At 51.0% G+C, this 17735-nt stretch overlaps 1 protein-coding gene across 2 annotated transcripts; it reads right to left on the bottom strand.

Annotated features, from left to right (window-relative positions):
- Window positions 1-9109: 9109 nt before the first annotated feature.
- A4GNT (alpha-1,4-N-acetylglucosaminyltransferase) lies at window positions 9110-16641 on the bottom strand. Of its 2 annotated transcripts, XM_066326488.1 has the most exons (4): window positions 16552-16641; window positions 12687-12898; window positions 11557-12006; window positions 9110-10219 (listed from the first exon to the last, which is right to left on the bottom strand). In XM_066326488.1, the coding sequence occupies exons 2-4, from the start codon at window positions 12801-12803 to the stop codon at window positions 9608-9610; spliced, it is 1179 nt and encodes a 392-aa protein (XP_066182585.1). In that variant the 5' UTR covers window positions 12804-12898; window positions 16552-16641; the 3' UTR covers window positions 9110-9607. The 2 variants fall into 2 exon arrangements, with proteins under 2 accessions (XP_066182585.1, XP_066182586.1); XM_066326489.1 differs by lacking the exon at window positions 16552-16641 and having other exon boundaries at window positions 12687-12952.
- Window positions 16642-17735: the final 1094 nt, after the last annotated feature.

The raw sequence follows: 17735 nt of genomic DNA on the forward strand, positions 1-17735 counted from the left end.
CAGTTTTACAAAGATTGGCTACACAGGTTGCCACTTCTTCGACCTCGTTGGTGAACATCACCATCCATCATCTTTCTCCTCCCAGAGGAGGAATATGTAAACAAATAGATAAGTTCTAAAAATATACATAGTTCACTTGAAGCTGCGTGAGAACAAAACGCAAACAGTGAAAAGCAGGCAAACTTGAGGCAACAGGGATGTGCCGTGCAGTGAAACAAACCCAGGAATTCTCCTTAAAAACACCTCCAGGAAACACCCGCGGGAAAAGCCACCGAGTCACTGCTTTTTCTTTGTCGAGAAGCAGAAGGGCTGCCCTGCTCCGAGCATCCCGAGGTGCCCGTGTCCCTGCAGCGGCCGTGCGCGGGGCTAGGTGGTGGTGTTGCATTGCCGACAGCTCGGGGATGCTCACAGGAGCCGCTGGTTGATACGCTTGGCATGAGGAGGGCTTGGAGGGTGAATATATCCTTGAAATCCCCGTGCCAGCGGCTGCCGTGGCCTCACACACACGCCTTTCCTCAGGGAGGAGTCCGGGGAAGGCGCTGCTGGAGAGGCAGATTTGCTGGGGAGATCCTAAAAAGCAGCCTCGGAGGTGGGAGTAGGGAAGTTTATTCCCTGTGTGACCCTGTGGTTCTGCCTCCACCATTCCATCTGCCTCTCAGAGTTGCTTTTGGTTTGGGGTTGGTTTTTTTTTTTTTTTTTTTTTTTTTGTGTGTTTTTTTTGTTTTTGTTTTTGTTTTGTTTTTTTTGTGTTTTTTGGGTTTTTTTTGGTTTTTTTTTTTTTTTTTTCAAATAGGTGGGAGTTTACTGCTGTTTGTGTTGCTCCTCCCCATAAAAAACCAAAAACCAAAAAACAAAAAACAAAAAACAAAAAACAAAAAACAAAAAACAAAAAAACCCCACCACCACCACCAACAGCAACAACAACAAAACAACAAAAAACAAACCACCCACTTTGGAGCAGTTATTGTGTCCCTGGAACAGCTCAGGGCTGGTGGCACTGGAAGGACAGACAGACCCTGTTGACCCACCGGCTCTCCGGCCTTTCCTCCAGCACATCTTCCAGGATGGGATGGCACTGCTCCTGGAGATTTGGGGTCCTCTGCAGGGCTTTCAGCAGCTTCCCCATCGGGGTAGCCTGAGGTGGGTGCTGGTGCCAGCAGGGCAGGGGCTGGGGGGGACCCTTCTCCCCCTTGATGGGTCCCAGCAGTCCCAGAGCAAGGAATTTCTTGCTCTCGCTGCCAACATCCCTCTAGGAAGGAGCAACTTCCTCCCCTAATTCGATTAATTCCTGCCCAGAGCTTTCCCAAAATCCCAGCCCAGCACTGTCGTGGGGCAGCTTTCCCAGGGAAGTGCTGGTCATGGAGCTGCCCAGCCAAGGGGACAAGGGAATTCATCCCCCATGTGTCCCCAGCAGCTCTGTCCAGCACTACCCATCCCCATCCGTACAACTCAAGCTGTGCTGAGGGAGATTTAGGTTGAATGTTAGGAAAAAAGTTGTTTATGGAAAGAGTGATAAAGTACTGGAATGATCTGACTGGGCAGGTGCTGGAGTCACCATCCTTGGATGTGTTTAAAAAAAGATTGGATGTGACACTCCAGTGCCATGGTTTAGTGAAGGTGTTAGAGGTGACTTGGACTCGATGATCTTAAGGGTCTCTTCCAACACAGTGATTCTGTGATTCTGTAATTCTGTGATTCTGTGAATTCCCTGAGCCCAACGCCAGCTCCATCCTAGTGCTCTCAGGACAAGGATGGTCCCAGCTCCAGCACCAGCTGATGGATCCTCATCGGCACCACTTTGGTCACCTCCTAGGTCCCTGCAGGGAGAAAAGGCCTGGGACGGTCAAAAAGGAGCTGAGGCCCCAGCATGGAAGCAAGTCCTGAACAACATCTGCTTGCCTATACGGAAAGTGTGGCACAGCTTTGGGGATGGCATCAGTCCTTGGAGAAAAACCTCTGATCTCAAGGGTGGAGGATGTCCCAATGCCCCCTTGGGTATTTGCCAACAGCCAGCCCTGTTTTGGGACTGGTTTTATTTTTTTTTAGGAAGCAGAAATCTCCCATTTCATTCCCCTGGACTGCAATGAAGGACCCACAGCAGGCCCAAGGTCCTTGTTTGTACGCAGATAACCATCAGCATAGTTTGAAGGAGGCAAGGTCACCCCTTTGCTGGGAAACTGGATGGAATCCCATGGAAATCTCATTCCTTTGGGATCTGGCTGCCAAGGGACAGTTTTGGTTTGTGAGCTGTGCTGACAGTGGAAGGACTGGAAGTGTCCAGTCCATGGCTCATGTGAGTGGAAGCACAGCCAGCTCCCTGCAGGGGCTCCATGGCTGTTAGAGAGGGAGACACAGAAGAGGTTGTGCTCTGATGGGATGGGAGTTATGAAAAATGTATCTACATCCAAAATGATTCACTTCAAAATGCCATCATTACCTTCAGCTTTGTTTGCTGAGAACAGCTGGATCTGTAAAGAAACAGACTGGCCATCACAGATCATTTTTTGGTAATTTTTGTCAATTTTTCCTCCCTCTGCAGAATTTTATTATGGAATGCATTCAAAACCAGAGCAGAAAAGAGCAAATTGAGCATGGAGATTCCCCAAGAGCTGTGTCTCTTCAGCTCACCATGCCTGGGAGGGGCCAGCTCAGGGCCTTTTCTTCCCACAACACAATCACCATCAGACGCCATCCTATCACACCCCATGTGCCACTCAGATCTGAGGCAAGGAAAAGATGCTCTCAACTGGAATTTAAGATGTTGCTCTGATGGATGACATCCCAGTGGGTGACTCGTGCTGATGATATTCATGTGGTACTTTGTGTTTAATGAGTGCCAAATAGAGTAAAACATCACAGGATGGGCCTGAAATGGGGCTTGAAATTAGGCTTAGTCTAAGCTCAGCAAATATTTTAAGGCTGCTTAGAGTTAAACATCTGCTTAAATGCTCTTAATGAGCCAAGGACTCTTTTTTTCCCCATTATTATTATTATTTCACTTGTCTTCTTTTCCTGGGTGTTCATGGCCTTGGGCTGCTGCCCAGGATGGGAGCTGAGGCAAAAAAAGAAATGAGAAGATGGGAACGTGGCAAAATGGGTTTGTAGCCACCTCTTCCCCTCACAAGCCAGGGAAGCTCTCTGGATTTTTATTCATCATTGGGATGTCTCCCAAAGGACAGAAGATGTGCCACCAGGTACAAAGTCTGCTGGTGACTAATTTTGGTTTTCTCAGTGGCCATGATAAGATAAAACTTCAGTCATTTCTGGTGTTATTTCCCTTGATAATTTAATAATGGAATCCCAGACTGTTTCGGGTTGGAGAGGACCTTAAAGCCCATCCAGTTCCACCTCCCACTGTCTCAGGGTGCTCCAAGCCCTGTCCAACCTTGTGGGTTTCTTGTGGACATGGGCACAGTCTCTATCCATGCTCAGAGAGTAGATTTAGATGGGATGTTGGGCAGAAATTGTTCCCTGTGAGAGTGCTGAGGCCCTGGCACAGAGAAGCTGTGGCTGCCCCTGGATGCCTGGAAGTGTCCAAGGCCAGGTTGGACAGGGCTTGGAGCAACCTGGGATAGTGGAAGATGTCCTGAGCTGAGAGCAGACATCCACAAGGCAGATACTCCCAGAGCGTCCTGGATCTGCGTCCATCTCTGTGCACAGGCATGTCCTGGAGGGCACAGGAGGGGTGGGGACATGGGCACTGTCCTGCTCACCTGTGCCCCTCTCTGCTCCCGCTGGCCTTAGCTCAGCCACCCTGTGTCATTGTCCCCCAGGGTCTCCTGGCTGGACCCCACTTTTGCAGTGCACTCCCCAACAACCAAGCAAATATTTCCAAATAAGGAAAAGGGTTTCAGTCTCACCTCGAGGAGACTTTTAAGGATTAAAAACCAGAATCTTCCATGGCCTTCTTGCCAGGGTTGGCTCAGTGCCAAGACAAAGGCTCCTGTTGATGTCTGTAGCTGTTCCTCAGAAATGCAGCTATTTTCTATTGCCAAAAGCCCTCCTAAAACAATAAAGTACTTAAGAAAGAGCACAGAGGTGCTCAGGTACTTTTTGGGGTGCCTTAGCTGGTGCTAGAGGTATCTCTGCACCATGCCTGTTTTTTGTTTTGGTTTTGTCTCTTTTTTTATTTTCTCATTTACTAAAACCTTTTGTTTTTCAAAGCACACCTAATCAGCCATCTTGCAAATTATTTTAAGCTGTTTCTGTGATGTGCTGGACACCCTCAAAGTGCACTGAACCCTCAGGGAGCTGAAAATACCTGGCTTGGTGAGAATTTCATTACCCCACCACCTCTCTCCTTGCAAGTCCTGCACTTTCTGGTCGGGGAAGAGGAAGGAGTTGTGTCCAAGAGGAACACAGCTTTGGACAGCCAGCCCCTCCCACCCCAAGCATCTGTGTTCCCCTGGAGCATGGGGGGAGGCCCCTCTGGGCTGTCAGCCTGTGACTGCACCTGGGCAGGTAGAGCAGCCAGCTGGGACATCTTGTCCTGCCTCAGGGAATCCTGTGGGATGCTGCTCCCCCTCCATGGCACTGCTCCTGCTGGCCTCAGCCTGGAATGCTGTGAGGAAGAGCTGCCTCAGGCCCTCCATCTCTTTTCACAGTTTCATCCTCTCCTCTTGCCACCTTTCCAAACCCCTCCTGCTCTCCTCCCCTTGCTGACGAGCCCTCTGTTTGCTAAAGGCAGGGGAAAATTGGGACAGAAGTTTCAGCTGCAAAGCACAAGCACTGAGAGCTGGGACTTCTGCCTTGGTGCCACTGGGATGAGGACCAAGGGCACTCCTTACACCCATCCTGAGTTCCAGCACCCCTCCCCAAATCTTTTCCAAGTGGGCAGCAGTGCCCCCACCCCAGACCTGCTTCCTCCTCGTCCCTTCCCTCTTGTCTTGGGTTCAATGCAAGATGAATTGTATCCCCATCTATTGAAACCGATTGGGGAGGTGTTTGTCCTTTATCTCGTCTACGACCCATTCCTCATGGCTCTGGGGGAAGGGGTGGGTGTCTTCTGTTAGTGGGCAGCTGTTAAACCAGGTGGGGCAGTGTTCTTATCTCTTCCAGGACCCATCCTCCCTCCAGGGGATATCTGCTGTTCATGGGCCATCCAGGCTCACTGCAGGGCTGAGACAATTACATCATCCCACTGGGAGATGCTCCACCCCGGGGGAGGAGCCCAGCATTCCTACCTGGATAAACCTGGGATTCAGAACACCAGCACAGTCTGTTTGCACTGGATTCCCAGAGGGAGACCAGACCCATCTCACCACCACTGGACCCTTCTACAGGATCATCTCTGCTCCAACAGAACCACATCTGTCACACCAGGAGGATTTGATTGGGCTGCTCCCAACACCCTGACCAACAGGGTGTCAGGCTGTATTCTGACTCTGGCAGGATTTCTTTCTTTTTTTGTTCATTTTGGGGTTTTTTGCACTACTCGACTTTTAATATTCCTAGTAAAGAATTGTTATTCCTATTCCTTTACCTTTGTATGACAGCCCCTTAGTTTCAAAATCATAATAATTCAGAGGGAGGGGATTTACATTCTCCATTCCAAGGGAAGCTCCAGCTTTTTCCCTGGCAGACACCTGTCTTTCCAAACCAAGACACCTCTCCAATTCCAGCTGTCTCCCACAGCTTCACCTCCAGCTTTGCCACCTCTTCCTCCTTTTGCTTCACTTGCTTCTTCTCCTGCCTCTCTGATAGCTCAGGGAAGCAGATGGGCCATGAGCAATGGTGCCATCTGCTAGCTACTGTTGGGATTTTGGGATTGCTGTCCTTGCATGGGATTACTGGGATATTGCTTTGGATAGGATGGGAAATCCCCACTAAAACACCAAGCAAAACCACTGTAGGCTTTCAGGGTGGAGAAGCAGGTAGCTGAGTTGCAGAAAAAGCCAGGACAAACATGGCCATGTGGCCCCTGATTATTTCATTAATTCATTCATTGCAGATTTGAAGAGATTGATGGCTCATGGAGCAGTGTGGCTTTGCCCTTTGCTGCATTCCAAGTGCCCTGATGGAAGCCAAGTGCAGCAGGCAAAATGTCCCTGGAACAAAGCACAGTCTTTTGCATTTGCTGGGGTTGAAACCTGCCAGCTTTTCTATCTGCCAGGTTCAAGTGCTGGTCACAGGGGAAGCTGTGATGAGGCTCCAGAACTCCCACAGCTGCAGCTTTCAGAGGCTTAATTCCTTGCCAAAAAAGGGGACATGGGGAAGGTGAACCCTTTCCCACTCTAACAAACCCTTGTTCCAAACTCCCCAGCCTAACCCCATCCCCAAAGTCCCATGGAATCCTTGTGTGGAGAAGATCCTTGGGGAAACTGAAGAGCTGTAAATGCACCTGAGGTCTCATATTTGGCTGAGCTTTAGAGAGAAAGTCCTTCCCTTGAGGGAAAGGCAGCAGGCAGAGAGAATTCAGCCAGAAATGTGGAAGAAAGAAGTGATAAAAAGTTGCTTCTTATGCTCCATCTGGTTTCCAGCATCTCCATCCCAACCTGCTTAGGCAAGTGAGAGCAGGAATTGTCTCAGAGCTCACCTGACTCCGTGGCCTCTTTGTGCTGGCACTGCACACAGGCTGCAAAGAAGGAGCCGGTCGTGAGGGATTTGTGGCAGAGGTGGCTCTGGAGAGGAGGGAAAAGCCAGCAGAAAGACTGGGATCTGCGGAAAGGGACATTCCTCATGTCCCCAGAGAGGCAGGCAGGGCTTTGGTGCTTTAAAGCAAGAGGGGAGACCTCCAAAGACATGAATGTGTTGGGAGGATGGAGATGGAGGGGTCAGGAGCTGTTTCTGTCTGAAACCAGTGGAGAAGGCAGAGGCCAGGGTGGGGCAGGGACGATGCTCAGGGAAAAGTGCTGCTTTTCCAAAGGAGCACTGAAATGAGGGGACCAGAGCATCAGTGAGATCCTGGTTATAAGGGGGTCCCGTGCTTCAGGGATGCCTGGGCTGAATGAACATAAATTATTTAGTTGGGGTGGATTTCCTCCCCAGGAAGGAAGGAGGGAGTTGATTTGGTGATGGGGCAGAAGCAGGCAAAGAGAGGCACATCCAGGAGACCTCCTGATGGAAGGGTGGGAAAAGAAAATTGTCATCAAATCCAGGAGCATCCAGAAGCCTTTCACTGATCTGGAGGATGCTTAAATTCTCCATGGCATGAAATATCCATCAGGACAGAGGGATCACATGAGATCCCTTTACAGACCCCTTGTCTCACACAGCTCTGACCACCTGCAGCTGGCATCTCCCAAAAATACAGATTTTCCCAGGGGCTGGCAGGGAACCTGCCATCTCCATGAAGGTGAGAAACCAGCAGCAGGAAAAGCAGCAGGACTGGCTGGCAGCTTTTCTGGGGCCAGGGTGTAGGACAGGCAGGATGCAGCAGCAAGTGCCGAGCCCAGGGGTGTTTTACACCCTCCCACCATGCACCTTGCAGCACCTGCTGGGACCAGCTGCAGGAAGAGCTGCTGTGACAAAATCAGCTTCTTCCACCTCCCACTCTTCTCCTTTTCCCAGAGCAGTGCTGCTCTGTCCCTGCTGTGGGGAGCAGCCAGCTTAGTGTGGGCATCCTGCAGGATCCAGATGTGGGTGGCCAGGCTGGTGCCTGATGCTCCTAGCAGTGCAGCAGGTACTGGAGACCCAGACTCTGCTCAGGACATGCTCCAGCACCTTCCCCACCCTCTTCAGACCCTTCCCAACTGCAGCCAGCACCTTCCCCACCCTCTTCAGACCCTTCCCAAATGCAGCCAGCACCTCCTGCTCTTTCCCAGCTTCTCCTGGGACTCACAGGAGGTGAGCACAAGAGACACCTCCCATTTGGTGAGGCTGGCTGTGCTTGGTGCCCTGCTTTGCTCCAAGTCCTGGCAGGACTTTTCCTCTCCTGGCAGGATTTCTTCCCTCCTCTCAGGCAGGAGAAAGAAATGGGATGGGATTGGACTCATCTTCAGAGGAGCCACCAGATAACAGAGCAGAGCCTTGGAAATGCCTCTTCCTTGAGCTCACTTGTGAAGGGAGCTTGAGTGGTGAAGTCCCTCAGTCCCGTCCCTCCCCTCATGGACACTCCCAGAGAGTCGAGTCACAGGGAAGAAAAGACAAATCCTCACTTGTTTCCAGAGACAGAGAGAAACTGGAGAGGAGAGATGAAGATGGAAGCAGGGCAAGGAGTGTGAGCAGTCAGGAGTGGGGTGCAGTCAGGGCTGCCTGGAGCCATGTAGGAAACAGGGAGGACTTCCGGGGCTGTAACACTCCTCCCCTGCATCCCCTCACTGCTGTGAGGGGACAAAGCCATGGAGCAAAATGTATGGGCAGGAAAAGCTGGCTCTAACAGAGTGGAGAAAAGCTAAACAGCACCGGGGTGTGAAACTCATGGCTGGGGCTGAGCCGTGAGAGCATCACACTGGGGGAGGGAAAGGAGAAACATTCCCTCGTGCCATGCTCCTGCTCCAACAATCACCAGCACTCAGCTTGGCCCCACCCAGCCTTACACTGGAGTGACTCTGCAGGAACACAGGGCAAGAAGAAATCTTTGCCTGAACACAGGAGCACATAAACTCTGTGTGCAGAGGGCTCCCTTCTCCTGCTGAACCCCAAATTCTGAGCTGCAGCTGGCTCAGCAGCTGCGGTGTTTGCAGGAGATAGCATTGTGCACATGGCAAACATTGGATGACGGAGACTGATCCCCACCTTTCTGCTCCCCAGTCAAAACCAGTTAAACTCAGAGAGACTTGACAAGGATCTGCAAGCTAGGCTTCTTTTTAGGGAATTGGGTGGATTGCCATTATCCTGGGAAAGGGAGTGTCTGGAAGGGGATTGCTCACTGGGAACCCTGTTGGGATTAAATGGGATTTTTGCACAGCTGGACACAGGTGACCCCCTCATGTCTGTTGAAATCCATTTATTTAGGAAGGATTTGGGAACCTGGACAGCCATCTCTATCCTTCCTTTTTGTCTCAGCATCCCCTTTCCACGCACAGTTTCTACAGCCAGGATTGACCTGGGAGGATGGGGCAGAGAAGCCGGTTCCCTGACAAAAGCCAAAGTAAAAGTGTGGAAGCACAAACCTTTGGAAAATGTGACTCATTTTTCAGGGAGAAGTGAGATCAGAGGAGTGGTGGTTTATGAACTCTTTTATTTTCACTCACTAAAGTCCCTCTCAAAAACGTAGGGTGTAAAGTCCATTTGAGGAGAACACCAGGAAAAGATGCTGGTTTGGGCCTCTCCTCTTTTGCCCTAGAGGCTCCAGTCTAAAGTCTATTGTTCCTCCAACTTTTCTGACATGGGAAGCTACCGGTAGTTCCAAGAGGACAGAGACAACATTCCTCCTGGGAGGCCATCCCTCTCTTTAGGAACTTTTCCCTTGGAGAAGCTCATGGAAAGGCTCAGAGTCTGTCATATTTGGGAAAGTTTGGTTCATGAGCACCTCTCAGGAAACAGAACTGAGGCAAAAGTTTCCTTGGAGGCTACGTCCAATGGATACCCACCACCATTCTCAGCATATCGAGGGAATAGGAATGGTGGTTACAGAAAGTTCTTTCTTTCTCTTACACAGCTGGGTACCCACAGAGTGGGGATTGTGTTTGGCTGGGAGGATCACCCCTCTCCACCTTGCTCCACATCACTCAGTGTCCTCAGGACTTGGGAGATCCCTGTGCTTGGCATTCTGGATCAGGTCCTCGTAGGTGGTAGGGCAATAGGTCTTGTAAAGCTTCTCAGCCAGGGTGTTGCTGCCGGCCTCCACCACCTTGCGGTTGCGGTTCATGAAGTTCCACAGGTGCAGCGCGTAAGAGTGGTTGAAACTGGGGCTTTTATCCCACACCTGATAGTACCGGCCCCAGGCTGGGTACGGGATGGGGTAGAAACGCTGCGGGTTGAGGAAGGAGATGTTCTGGCAGCTGTGGTCCTCAGTGCCTTGGAAATCCGTGAGGTTGCAGAGTGTTTTTAGCATCCTCGTCATCAGAAAGGGGCCCTGGTTGCCCCAGATGTTGCCATTGTACTTGAGGACGAAGTTCTCCATGCAGTCCCAGACGAACTTGTGGTGGGCGGGGAAGCCGAAGATGCCGTTGCTGGAGAAGCGCGACTTCTGCGCGGCCAGGAAGCTCCGCTGCGGGATGGGCCGGATGGAGATGACATCCGTGTCCATGTAGATGCCCCCGTACTTCCAGATGAGCGCCAGCCTGCTGGCATCTGAGCTGACGTGCACCCAGTTCTTCTCCTGCTCCGGCACCACCTGCGGAGCAGGAGAGGTAAGATGTGCTGCCGCAGGCAGGGAACAGATCCAATCCCTCCACGGGGCTGCAAATGGCACCACAAACCTGCACCTGCCTGGCTGGAAATGGCACCACAAACCTGCACACCTGCAAATGGCACCTGTTGTTGGGACGGTCACGACACACAGAGTGACCTCATAAAATTTCAGAAGTCTCATTATGGCCCCATGCTGTCTTTTATACAGTTTTTACAAACCTTGGGGGCAACTTCTAATTGGTTAATAGCTTTCTTGTTAATTACTCTATTGGTTAGTAAAAGATATTTTATTTGTCCATCAAATCCATCTATTCTCCAATTGTTTACATATTTTCTTTACTGATTCTCATGAGACAAATCCCTTGTTATTACAGGTGCACTTATTTTTCACCCTCAGAATGGATTGTTGTGTTAAAGGAATTTCTCATTCTCAAAACAGCTTCGTGTGGGAACTTACACGTTACTTGTTGGCTGCACTGAGAAGAAATGACAGGCTAGCTTTTTACCCTATTCCTACAGCCACTAACAGCTTTTGCTGCCTCCAGCCATTGGATTTTACTGGGATAAGATAAGGAGCTGGAGCAGAGCAATGCTTTGTTAGCACTGGGAATGCAGGAACATTTCCTAGGCAGTCTGATGGCACCTACAGTGTTAACCCAATGCCACCATGAGTCACACCCTGCTATTTCAGTGGGACACAACCCACTTAACACACTCCCGGATCCCTCCCAGGTCTTTGAACCAGGCTGGAGGCTTTTCATGGGTGTTTGTTGGCATTTGGAGTCATTTTTTCTAGGGAGAAGAAAGAGTTTGGACAAAATCTGCCTGCCCTGCCCAAGCAGTTTGACCAGAGCTACTTGTGGGAAGTTTGCCAGGAACTTTTTCCAGGGTGGAGCTCACCAGATCCCACCTTAGCTTTGTATGTTGCTGTTATAGAACCTGAAATCTCTCCCCTATCTCTTATCTCCTGCGGGCTCCGTCAGAGTGAGGCAGCTCTATCAAGTGCTCAGGCAGCACATTTTGTTCAACCAGCTTCTGTTGGGGAAGATTATTAAGGCTGTTTTCTCAAAACACGTCTGCAATCTATTTTTACCGATGTTTCCTTTGCCAAAAAATCCGATTCTCCAGATAAGGCCGATCATGTATGCCATAAACAGAGAGATGAACACACAGCAAAACACAGCCAAAATGAATCTCTTCCCAACCAAAACAATAAAAGTCACTAATTTCACACACTCCTGCATTCCCCATTCCTTTTAAAGCCTTTTCCCACCCCTGGTTGTAACTCTTTTCCTGTGTTCTACTTGTTTTAACACTCACCTCGTTGTACCACTGGAGCAGAGGGGTCTCCTGGAAGATGGTTTCCATCTGGAGAGGGAAAATGAAGACATTCTTCATGGAAGACAGGAGGGAGAAGGCTGCATAGCTGGTGTTCATGTCCAAGGCCGTCTCATTGGTGAGCCCCCTCATGAAGAGGATGATGGGCCTGTCCTGGTAAATCCTGGCAGCAGATTCCACGGAGCACGACACCAGCGGGGGCGGCTCAAGGCGCTCCGTCGTCTCCAGGAAAATGATGCTTTTGCCAAGGTTCAGCACCTGCTCAGGTGTCAGGTAGTGCTGGGCCACGGGCAAGTAGGAGAAGACAGAGCTAGACAAGAGGGAGATCTCGTACAAAAGGCCCGAGACAAAGCAGAAACAGAGGCATATCTGGATTTTCCTCAACATTCTTTCTCTCCTGGAGCGTTTGGGGGCATGCCTCCAGCATGGATGCTAAGGAGAAACAAGAACAGCAAAAGGAGGAGCCAGTTATTAGTCAGCAGGGCTGGGAAATTGAGGCACATGGCTTTGGACAGTGAAAGGTGAAGGCAGCTTGGTGACAAGCCTGGTGAAAATCCCTCTAGGGATACAGATGGCTCTTCCCCCCTGGATGACGATCTGGGGTTCCACTTCCTTGGCCCCAGCCAAGCAGAGGGAACCAGGAGAGGTCTTGGAGAAGGGATGGGGAGCTGCATCCCACAGTGCAGGCGTGGGCTTGGCAGAGAGGGCAGGACCCAGGGAGAGCAGGTGAGAAGGGTCACCATGCCACAGCAAGGAGCCCCAGGACCATCCCTGGGGCAGACTGGTGTGGGAAACTGCTCCCAAGCACTGCAGTGCCATTCCAACACAGGTTTGCCCCAGGGAGTCTGTGAAGCCAAATGTGCCCTTGGAATTAGGTGGTCAAGGGGTTGTGAGTGTCACAAGTAGTGATTACAGTTTGGGGTGTGTCACCCAGAGCTAAAACATCAGCACCCCAAGGGCTTTTTCCCAGTCCATCCCTTCTGCTAACACTTCAACCCTGAGGGATGTGAGGAACTTTTGTCCTGCAGGGATGGAGTCTTGTGATGGACCAGAGAGAAGCAGATGAGGATAGAAAGTGGATGGTTTCCTACAAGGAAGGAATTGTGACCTACCTGGATTATAGTCCTGACAAACCTACATTTCCAGCACCTTTTCTTGCCCCGGTGGTGACCGTTGGACTCCTGCAAAGCCCAGCTCCCTGGTGAGGACACCCAAACCTTCTGGAGCATGCAAAGGGATTTCTGGAGGTATGAGAATGGTGCACGGCAGAAAACCAGCTCTGCTGCCAGCTCAGTCTCAGTCCCAGAAAAGGTGTGGGATCCACCTAAAAGGAGAAAGAAGGGACATGTTGGGTGAGATCCATCTTGTGCCTGGCACTGATGCCTTGGGAAGGCTGACCTGGAACAGAGACTGGACAGAGCTATAGAATAAAGCAGATATTTATTAAAAGGCCTTTAGGATACACCTTGGGCAGGACAAGAGACTGGCCAGGGCTGCACCCAAGGTGGAACCAAAATAGTCACAAAATGGCTGACAGGTGACAAGGTCTCATATTTTTATAAGTTTTCGTCCATTTGTATATTGGGGTATAATTGTCCAATTACAGTTTCAGATTATGAAGTCTCATCTTTCTTGTTTTCTCTCTTCAGTCCACCATTGTTTGTGCTTTTGGGCCTGAAAATTGTAAAGGTTGTCCTTGATCTTCAGTAGGAACATCTTATTGTTTTTGCCTACTTATTCTGTGAAGAGAGCTTACTAGCACTTAATGTGAGGCTCGGAATTACACCCCTAGGCAGCACAGAATGTGAAAAACATGAAAGCTGAAACTTTAGGCATCAGCACAGCTTCCCCCTCCCAGTCCCACCAGGACATGAGGCCATGGAGCCACAGGGAGCTCCTGCTGGTAAGAGCAGGATGGAATGGGATCTGCACTGTCTGGTGACATGAGGAAATTCCCTCCTGAAATGCCACCTGGTTGCACTTGAGTGGCTCTGCAGGGACCAGGAGCCAGGGTCCAGCAGAGGGGACATACCTGGAATGACGACCCAATGTCCAAGAGGCCCTGAAAGTGTCCAGAGCTTGATTGATTGAAGGGAATGGCAGGAAACACAGCTCTGCTGGGATAATTAATAAGCCTCATTCCATGTCACCCTTCCAGAATACAGATAAGTCTGGAGCAGAGCAAACCCCATGGAAATTCCCTGCCAGCACTGAACTTGAGCTTGGAGCTGTGGCATCTCCCGATCCATTTCTCAGAGCTGGATCTCATAAAATTAAATATTAAAGCAGTGACTGTTCCTATCAGTGCTACTTCCCGTGCTGCATAACAGATTTTGTTGTTTTCTATTTCAACTGCACATGGTTTCTCATCACATCCCAGGTTCCCAGGACAGCACAGGAGTTTGGGGAGAAATTCTTGGGGAGGAGGGTGGGGAGAAGCTGGCACAGATTGCCCAGAGAAGCCGTGGCTGCCCCTGGATCCCTGGAAGTGCTCAAGACAAGGTTGGAGCCACATGGGAGAGTGGAAGGTGTCCCTGCCCATAGCAAGAGTGGCACTGGATGAGCTTCAAGTTCCCCTCCAACCCAAACCCTTCTGGGATTCCATACCGTATGTCAATTTTTCCAATCCAGTTCCCAGTTTCCCTCATTGTCCCTGCACTCTGCTGTGGGTGGCAGCGCCTGGGGCCTCCCTGCAGATAGGGAATTTGAACGGAAGACAGGGAATGGAGAGCAAATATCCGCAGTTTGGAAAGGCTGTGTTCCTGAGCCTGCAGATAAGGGAGCCCCGTGGAGCTCAGGTGGAACACACATGTCCAGCCCAGCCCCGCTGGGCTCAGGAGATGCCAGCACTGACATTAAAATAAACTACAGTGCTCAATCTCCAAATTTCATCCTGCCTTTCCCACCTGCCTCTCTTTCTCAGAAAGGTGCAGTTAATTTACTCTGGTCATTTGAAAAGAAAACAGAAAGAAAAAAGTTGCTCCCTGGCAGCTCTGTCACAATCTGGGCTTGGCCAGATTTTCAGGCTTCTAGTTGTTGGCTTTTTTCCAGCCCCGAGTGGTTTGGGTTACAGGGGGCCTTAGAGCTCATTTTGTTCCATCCCCCTTCCACTGGAGTTCACATCCCTAAGACTCCAGGGCCAGGAAAGCTCAGGGGGATCCTTCCAACCTGAGCAGGGTCATCCCAATCCTGGAGGCACCCAATGGTGCTCTTGTACCCATAAGACGGGACAACTTCTACTAGCCCAGGTTGCTCCAAAACCCATCGAAGATGGTCGGGAACACTTCCAGGGATGGGGCAGCCACAGCTTCTCTGGACACCCTCTGCCAGGGCCTCACCACCCTCACAGGAAAGAATTCCTTCCCAATATCCCATCTAACCTCTGGCAGTTAAAGCCATTCCCTCTGTCCTGCCACTCCATGTCCCTGTAAATCATTCCTGCTGCTGCTCCAGTGCTGATCAGGGACTGGAGCATCTCTGCTCCTTTTAAAATCTTGATGCTGCTCTCCTGGAGCAGAAACCCCCGCCTTTCCTTTGATTAGAGTTGGGACCATGAAGACATTCCCATTACTGGATTTGTATTTCTCCTTTGATGGCTGACAGATCCAATGTCTCAGGTCTTTACGAGCAGCCCAGCAGAGCTGTGCCCACAGTAGTCCTTCAAATTTAAAGTCCAGGAGGCATTAAAACAGTCCGGGAGGCATTTTATTTGCAAATTGTGGGCAGGGAATGAGGAGCCACTCCAACACCTCCCTTCTCTGTGCATGACATTGTGAAGAGAAACACGCATCTTCATCGGCTCATTCCGGGAAATTGTTTTGCTTGGTTGGCTTTCCAAAACCCCTGTGTGGCGAGTTATGAATTCTCATCACATTTGACCTGAAGGCTGCTGTTATCTAAATGTTCCCTTCCCAGCTCGAGTTAAAAGGACTGCGGAGCCGAATGTTAAAAATAAATCCCGGCCATTGAATAGATTACCCTGCTGAGTGGGATGATTCCGGGGATGCGGCTGCTGCCTTGATGGCCCATCTTGTAAAGAGATTTCTTTTCTCGGGGCAATTTCCGTGGTTCAAGTGCAGGATGGGAACGGCTGGGAGACTACGAGGGAGATTACTACAGATGATAACTCCTCAAGGTGGCCATGAGACACAGGTGCTGGGAATACAGTGGGATTGTGTCACCGAAGAGGGGCAGTGATGCTGCTGGCTCCTGGCCTTACACTCCCTGCACATCACACCCCTGGAACCCCTGAGGTGCACAAAGGGATGTGCCCACGGGGCATCACCAGCCCTGCAGGGACTCATGGTCAGCTTGAACAAGGACTAAACTGCCTCATTTGCTAAAAAAGATTTTTAAAAATAAATAAATAATCATAGCACCTGCAGCTCTTATTTTGCCCAGCTCTCATTTCAGTTTTAGGCTCTCCAAAAGCGAGAGCTGCACTCAAGCAGCTGCAAGCAAATATTGCACACCTCCCAGCCCTCTGGCAAGCCCCTCTGCCGCTGAATCCGCATCTCCAAAGCTCCTGGAATCCCTCGGAACTCAAAGCAGAGACCTCCATCCTCTTACCCATCCCCTCTCTGTAGCTTTTCTCTGAGAGCCGCGGGATTTGCCTTTGGGATGCATCCACCCTGTTCCTGGGAGTAAAGCCAGGCCAGTCCCGGATTTCCACACTAAGAGCATCTCCTGACCACACACCGGTTTATTTTTGAGTCTCTGTGGGTTTTGCTCGAGGAAATTACAGCTGCAATCAATCTAATGCACGTACACACACTTCAGCCCCAGCCTGGTCACATTTAACACCAGGCACGTTTGGAAAGCGCTTCCTAATGGAAAACCCGTGCGAGGAATACATCGGATTCACGGCAGATTAATTAGTGCAGCCGATCTGATGCCAATGAAGGAGCTTCTCACGGTGCTGTGCCACACCTGCCTTCCCGTTCTCCATCTCCGACTTAGGGATAGAGCAGAACTCACCTGAGGGCTGCCAAGAGCAGGCGAGGTGTTGGGAATTCCCGGCGGGAGGGATTCACAGGCGATGGAGAGCCCGAGGAGCTGCGCTGCCTCCCCGCCGTGTCCTGCGCTGGCCGCAGCCTCATGGCTCGCTCCGCACAGCTCTGTTTGCGTTCCCGGAGTGCCCAGATAAGGCTCAGATGGGCCGTGCTCTCGCAGCAGTGGGCAGAGCGAGGTCCTGCAGTGGTCAAAGGTGAGTGCTCTGCTCTGCCAAGGACAGGCGGGGCTGGGAAAAGGCACCTTTTGGGGGTGGGCTGCAGCACATCCAGCCTTTTCTCCTTCTGTCCAGATCCGCGCTTAGAGAGGCTCTGACAGGGCAAGGAAGAGCTCTGATGAGTGGGATTGGTGCTCTGGACGCCTCCAAGGGAGGCAACAACAGGGCTTTCTACACAAACACCTCCCAAATAACACTGAACTACTGCCTGACAGGCTCTGTGCCTGCCCAGGTTCCCTGAGCCCTCTGTTTGTCCCCAGCAGGATGCCTTGGATGGGCAGGAACAGGATCGGGTGACCCACCTCAGACTGGAAAGATTCCCCCAGAGCTTTCCCGGCTTTGGATGTAAACTCCAGTGGCCATCCTGTGCTGGGACAGCAGAATTTGTATGGAGAGGTGGAGCCGTGGCATCCCAGAAAACTCCCCAGTGCATCCCTCCTGCTCCAGAGCTGCTCAGCCCGTGTGAGGACACCACAGCATCCAGCAGAGATGTGACCCCTGGCTCCAGCCACCAACAGTTATCAGGTTTTTTGCAGCTCTTCTCCTCATCCTTTTCCTTTCCTCTTTTTGGCCGAGCTGTATATCCAGAGAAGCTAGGAGAGCGGGGAGATTTGTCCAGCCAACGAGTGCTGTGCTTAGAAACCACCAAAAAACCACTCAGCACATCCCTCCTGCAGCCTGTGATGGCACCAAGAAGCCAGCCAGCTCTTCAAAAACAGCACAAACATTCGAGGGGGCTCCCATTTACTCGGAGGCAGCCCCTCACCCCTCGGCAGGGTAAGTTAAGTAAAGTTAATTTACTTCAGAGATCCTGCCCCCGGTTCTGATTCCTGCAGGGAGGGCTGGGGGAGGATGCAGAGAGCTGCAGGCAGAGCAAACAGCGTCCACGGAAAGGCAGCGAGATACTCAGGGCTTAATCAGCTGATAAGAGCCC

Source organism: Sylvia atricapilla, chromosome 10, assembly GCF_009819655.1.
Source record: "Sylvia atricapilla isolate bSylAtr1 chromosome 10, bSylAtr1.pri, whole genome shotgun sequence".
Classification (NCBI taxonomy): Eukaryota; Metazoa; Chordata; class Aves; order Passeriformes; family Sylviidae; genus Sylvia; species Sylvia atricapilla.

Bases quoted from the DNA above. Each gene is read 5' to 3' on its own strand.
- A4GNT (XM_066326488.1), bottom strand. From the start codon at position 12,803: ATGCTCCAGAAGGTTTGGGTGTCCTCACCAGGGAGCTGGGCTTTGCAG. The intron at 12,007-12,686 runs GTAGGTCACAAT...GTTTCTCCTTAG, and splicing joins TTGTCAGGACTATAATCCAG to CATCCATGCTGGAGGCATGC. The intron at 10,220-11,556 runs GTGAGTGTTAAA...CCTGCTCCGCAG, and splicing joins TGCTCCAGTGGTACAACGAG to GTGGTGCCGGAGCAGGAGAA.